The sequence below is a fragment of the Bactrocera latifrons genome, unplaced genomic scaffold, assembly GCF_001853355.1.
Source record: "Bactrocera latifrons isolate USDA-ARS-PBARC rearing strain unplaced genomic scaffold, ASM185335v1 scaffold_219, whole genome shotgun sequence".
Taxonomy (NCBI): domain Eukaryota; kingdom Metazoa; phylum Arthropoda; class Insecta; order Diptera; family Tephritidae; genus Bactrocera; species Bactrocera latifrons.
In genome coordinates, this window is record NW_017535730.1 from 406,094 (window position 1) to 412,093 (window position 6,000).

Consider the following 6,000-nt stretch of genomic DNA (forward strand, 5'->3'; position numbering starts at 1 on the left):
AAAATAATACGTGTGATTTAAGCTAGTACTCTTTTTTTTTTTTTAAATGGTGTTGTAACTTACTTTTTTATGCCGTTACATTTTTATGATTAAGTCTTTTTTTGCGTTTGAGTGACAAGTCATCATTTAGATACATTGGGTTGGCCAATAAAATATGTACACCTACATAATTATTTAATTATGTAATTTTTTTTTAAAGAACTGGTTATTTCGAAATATTTTTTCATATCTATTTAAGTAATGGGGTATTTATAATTTTATATTCTTTTGAACACCATAAACTGAATTAGAGAAATTATTTAGAATGGGTCGTAAAAGCGACTGCATCGATGTAAAGCGTCGAGCTGCATCCTGTATGCAAGGACCTAGTCCGTCCCCTCATCCCAAACGATTCAGAAATTGTGGAATGGCCTTTTCTTTTCAAAATAAGGAGCGATTGTGGGAGAAAGAAAAAAAAATGATACCTCATTGGAAACCTGTCAAAACTTAATTTAATCTATGCCAAATAGAATTCGAAAACTTATGAAAAACCACGAATAATATACAGGTTATAAAAAACCCATGGACGAAAGAAAAGATAACTTGAATTTTGTTAATTTTTTTTAGGGATTAAAAATTTTACACAAATTATTTTCACTAAAGCYATTTCTTATTTTGTTTTAATAATCAGAATGAAACATTTTCGACTTAAAAACGTTTTATATAAGTRAAACAAAGATATAGCATAACTAAAACAAAGTTATAATCGCAAATATTTTCAAGTAATTAAGAAAAAACTGCTTATACCTATTATTTTGTCCATAAGTAATATACATATATGAATATGCATATACATATACTTTAAAGGGTTTCTGAAATACCCTGCCCACGTTATAAAAAATGTGTAAAAGGGTAAATTGTACCTAAAATGTTAATAATGGTATTAATTGGACCCAATAGAAAGTATTAGAGCGATTATTTCGCTCGTATTCGTATTTTCGACTACATTATACAATCTCTATCACCAGCTGATTCATATTATATTTTTGTGTTTGATACCGTGCAAAAGTTATTAAGTTCTCTTTGCTTTTTGGTCGAAATTATATCAAAAGAAAAAAGAAAGTGACGAAATTTTCTGTTACCATATATTAGATACATAGAATAATCCTAAAAKATATGTTATAAATATGATTTGATTATTACCGTCTTAAAATTGACAGAGTAAACAAAATAAAATAATTCTCAAGTGTTTGATCAATTCAAAGCTGCAAACTGTTTCGTCGAAATATTCGCATTGTTCTTTCAAGACTTTTTGACAAAATGTCTAATTCACCAAAAGTTCCTGCTGTTAATGATAGTGAAGTGGCAAATACAATTATTAATTCAAAGCATTTGCGATTAGAAGACGTAGCTATTTTAAATAATGATAATTGCAAAATCAAGGACAAGCAACGTGTTGAAAGAATCCTTAACGAGTTCATGAGTGGAGGTCATGAAAGATTGCAAATAGTTTCAGATTTTGACTTCACCATTACTAAGCAACGAACATCGAATGGTGCAACTGTTCCCAGCAGCTTTGGTATTTTTGAAGAATGTAAATCGCTTCCCCCAAATTTTGTCAAAGCGGCTCGTGAGCTGCATGATATTTATCGTCCTATCGAAGTCAATCCGCATATATCGCGGGAAGAAAAAGTGAAAGCTATGATTGAATGGTGGACCAAGTCAGGCGAGAATTTGATGTAAGTTTTTTGGGTTGAAATAGATGCAGGGAACATTTAGAAAAACGAAACGCATATAACAATGGAATATACTATATCCCATAACCCAACGGTGAAAAAATTTGCCAAAGAGATGCACTTTATACTAATGACTAGCAGCTATGTGCTCTGCCGCGTATCTTATGATTGTATGTATTGCTTATAAATAATTTATAAYTATTAGAAACATGCACATTGTACAATACATTTTGGATGATTACGCTAACCGATCAACAAATTTTGACTTTCTATTTCATATTGCTTTTGACTGCTACATATAAAAGAAAAACATAGTAACATGCAGAATGAAACGTCGGAGRCCCTACAAAGTATATATACATAATTGAAGTCTATTTATCTTTGTCCGCTTGTCTCTTTGTCTGTATATACGCGAATTACTCACTCATTTTTTGCGATATCKAKCTGAAATTTTGCTGAAGTCCTTATCTAGCCAAGAAGTTGCTCATTTGCCCCAACTGCTCATATCGGACAACTATACCTTTTGACTGTAATGAAAGTTGTTCGATTAACTTTTTTATTTGACAARGAATCTTCGCGAAATTTTGCAGAGATTTTTAACCAAAGTGTGTCTACAATATCCGAAGAAATTTTKTATATTGGTCAAGTATAGSAAATAGCTGCAATAYAATCGGATCGATCACACTCAGAATAAATTTATTTTTTTATTCTATTTAATGCTATAAAAAATGTACGTTACAAATTTTGCGCAGCTGAAGTAATTYTTTTTTTATGTTTTAATATTAAAAAGTGTATGGATATATCCCTTCTTATAAGATGTAGTAGTCGATTATGGACAAATTTTGATAGTTTTTAAAAATAATGTCAGTTATTTCCGGTAAAGTTCGCCAACAAATATTTAATTCAAAGTTAGTAATAAGGCTTGTATTTTTCAAATCAAACTTGATCTATCAGTTCACCCAACTTCGAAATAGACTGTAAAAATTTGTCGCCCTGGTTATCGTAAGGRTACCCTCATATAAAATTACTAGATACATAGCACAATTTGTCTTTTCAGGAGATAGGAGTAATGTTTTTTTCAATTCACAGGGGATTTACCTTCGACTTAAAAGAAATCGACGAAATCGCTAAGAAATATGCCTATTCTATGCGAGATAATTCACATGAATTATTTAAAAACCTGGATGCTCTCAATATCCCCGTACTTGTATTCTCTGCTGGTTTGGGAAATTGTGTTATTGCAATGCTACGTCAAGCAGGACTTTTTTATCCTAATATGAAGGTTATTTCTAATTTTCTTCAATTTAAAGACGAGTCTATGTTGAATGGTTTTCAAGAGCCAATAATTCACACATTTAATAAAAACGAGACTATGTTAGAAGGTACGGATTACTATGATTTAGTGCACAGTCGTGACCATATTATACTTATGGGCGATTCCCTTGCTGATTCTGGCATGGCGGATGGTGTGCCAGCATCGTCTCACGTTCTGAAGATTGGATTTCTTTTCCACCATGTAAGTAAATTTTTTTTAGTAATATAATTAAAATATAATTCTCAATTCTTTAAATATTTAATTTCAGGCTAATGAATACTTGGAGGAATATATGAACACGTTCGATATTGTGTTGATAGATGATCAAACAATGAATGTTCCCTTAACGCTCTTGAAACTCATCGAAGGAAAAGCGCCTTCTACGGAATAGACGTTAATAATAAAATAGTCGAATAGTAAAAATGTCTCAAATAATTATACATAAGAAAATATGTATGATCTATGTTGAATCCATGTYCAATTTACTCAAATAAAAGCTTTACTAGTTTTGAAATTGTAAGCTCTTTTAGTAGCGCACAAATAAACAAATATATGGGGATATTTCACCATAGGACGTTATTTTTGCTTACAACTTTCCTTTTCTCAAATTATCGATAATAAAATCGGTAGTCGGTAAGAAGTTGGCACTTCCCAAAAGTTTTCCATTAAATGTTTACTTGGTTTTCAAGTGTTGATAATATAATATATAAAACAATTATATGTATGTATAGATTCTAAATTGTGGTTTGTAAATCTTTAACCCTAACCCGAATTTGCATATTTTACCCTATCGTTGTTATTTATTGCAACTCTGTGGTTAACAGATGACTAATGACATTTGAGAACTGTCAGAATTAAAATCTCATTTATTAATGTCATAGTATGACAGTCATATATTGCTACAGAAAAAAACACTTGAAAATTTTAAGAAGGCAGTAGAAATATTAAATAAAATAGTTATATAGTCAATATTAGCTCATAAGCGGAGATGAAACTAAAAATTGAAAGAGGCTCAATAATAAGGGTGGACGCATATATAATCTAAACGAAAAAGTTAAATAACAATCGTATGTGACATTGAAMCAATTGTATTTCTATAAGATCAACAAATCATAGTTTTAAGTGAGAGAGGAGTTTTGTTTTTGTATACAAGTGAAATTATGTTTGGGTTCGACGGAGATTATCGCCGACGTCCTGTACAAAGTTTAGGCGGTGCTTCACAATCATGTGATCGTGATACCATTATACGTAAGGCTCAGCAGGAACGACAAAAACGCAATGAACTACGTAGACAAAACAATGGCGCAATTGTCCTGCAATCATATACACGCTCCTTCATTCATAGACAACGTCGAAAGCGTTTGGAGCGTGAAGCTTTCGATGATTTTTTGCGAAGTCATCGTGATCGTGTAATTGAAGATGAATGCTTGGGATACCTRCTGAAGCGCCTGCTTTTCTTTTATACGAGTAGAGAGAGCAAAGATGGCGAACGTTTGGTAAGCTATCAATATTAATTTCTAACAAATATATTTATAATTATATGATTACTTTGTTTTATCATTATATTTATTTTTAAACCAATATGTTTAGATCGATGTTTGTCAGCAAATTATACGACAGCCCGAACGTCTACTTCGAAACTCCAGCAAAGAGTTCATTTGGTTATATCGTCTAAAAAAATTGCTTGACGTTTGCTTAACGCAAATGACACTGCCACAAACCTCACCAGCCATACCGCTTCGTATGTTAGAGGTGTTTACAGCACCGTCAGTTCTGGAACGTTATATGGAGGATGAAACTCGTGTGCAGGCCTACTTAAAAGTGGTGTTCAATTTTCTTGTAAATCATGAGTACTTCAAACGTCTTCGTCACCTAATGGAAACGAAGTGTCCACCATTAGATGTCGAGACCTTACATGCGCCGAGTCCATTTGCTGATGCTATCTTCCAATTGATGTTACGCCCTTTAATACTAAAGGATGAAATGTTTGGTATTTACGAAGAATTTTGTAAACATATACTTGCTAAACCCTTCACGAATCCCATACGGAATTATGTGTTGCCTGCGCTGGCGGAGTGTGCGGATTTCCCATTTTCTAATATAATAAGAATTCTACATCGTTTAACAATTAATTCTCAGGTTGAAAAAATGCAAGTCGACTCAACTCCAGGATCCACAACATCAACATCTTCCTTCACTGACAAAACGCCTAAAGTTGAAAGCTTAGAGATTCAGCGTTCAGCAATATTCAGCAGTTATTTGCTTAATGCAATTTTAATACTTGACCGCAAACATTTAGGTAAACTACAAATCACACTTTCTTAAAATAAATTTAAAATAATATTTCTTCTCAAATAAAGATTCTCTAGATACACAAAACCTAGTTAGTGCTTATATCAAAGTAGTGGCGGATATTTCCGTCAAAATATTGCAATTACCAAAATCCACGCTCAAACTGTCAGTGGTTCATCATCAACGCACCGATGCAGAAGAATCCAGCGATGACGATGAGGATGAAGAAGAGCAAAGCAGACGTACATCTAAGTCGAACAATGATTTGGATGCTGGACCACCATYACTTAGTAGCGAAGAACAAAACGTACTTTTGGAATGTGTAAATTTGCTAAACGACTCACAACGTGTACGCATGCTGACTGAACAAACTGATACATATCTTGCTGATGAAAAAGTGCTATATGCGTTGTGCGAAATTTGTCACAATCTTATGATCTACAATAAGCAAGCCGTTTTTGAATACAAGTACTAAATGTTCGATTAAGCTAAAAAGTATATTTATTWACCAGTGTTTTGTGTTACTTCCTTTTCAGATTGCTATACACACTAGCTTTCATGCCAAATGTAGTTCGAGCAATTTGGTTCACGTTGACAACACAATCTAGCCAACTAGGATTCAATGCACCGCTTTCACTGATTTCTAAGGGTGTTGTGCGTAAGTAATTGTTCCGATCG

General features: G+C 32.8%; 2 protein-coding genes across 2 annotated transcripts in view; both read left to right on the forward strand.

Moving 5' to 3' along the window:
- The first annotated feature begins 1,033 nt into the window (after nt 1–1,033).
- Nucleotides 1,034–3,544, forward strand: LOC108968491 (7-methylguanosine phosphate-specific 5'-nucleotidase). The gene is made up of 3 exons (XM_018932553.1): nt 1,034–1,718; nt 2,805–3,231; nt 3,299–3,544. Exons 1-3 carry the CDS (start codon nt 1,300–1,302, stop codon nt 3,419–3,421), a joined length of 969 nt encoding a protein of 322 aa, XP_018788098.1. The 5' UTR covers nt 1,034–1,299; the 3' UTR covers nt 3,422–3,544.
- Nucleotides 3,545–3,918: 374 nt separating this feature from the next.
- The window catches only part of LOC108968510 (ubiquitin-protein ligase E3C), a 6,080-nt gene continuing 3,998 nt past the window's right edge, over nt 3,919–6,000 (forward strand). The window contains exons 1-4 of the mRNA XM_018932596.1: nt 3,919–4,526; nt 4,621–5,329; nt 5,391–5,790; nt 5,859–5,980. Of these exons, the coding sequence (XP_018788141.1) occupies nt 4,191–4,526; nt 4,621–5,329; nt 5,391–5,790; nt 5,859–5,980 (1,567 nt within the window). The 5' untranslated portion in view covers nt 3,919–4,190. The remainder of the gene's footprint in view (nt 4,527–4,620; nt 5,330–5,390; nt 5,791–5,858; nt 5,981–6,000) is intronic.

Bases quoted from the DNA above. Each gene is read 5' to 3' on its own strand.
- LOC108968491 (XM_018932553.1), top strand. From the start codon at position 1,300: ATGTCTAATTCACCAAAAGTTCCTGCTGTTAATGATAGTGAAGTGGCA. The intron at 1,719-2,804 runs GTAAGTTTTTTG...TTCAATTCACAG, and splicing joins AAGTCAGGCGAGAATTTGAT to GGGATTTACCTTCGACTTAA. The intron at 3,232-3,298 runs GTAAGTAAATTT...ATTTAATTTCAG, and splicing joins TTGGATTTCTTTTCCACCAT to GCTAATGAATACTTGGAGGA.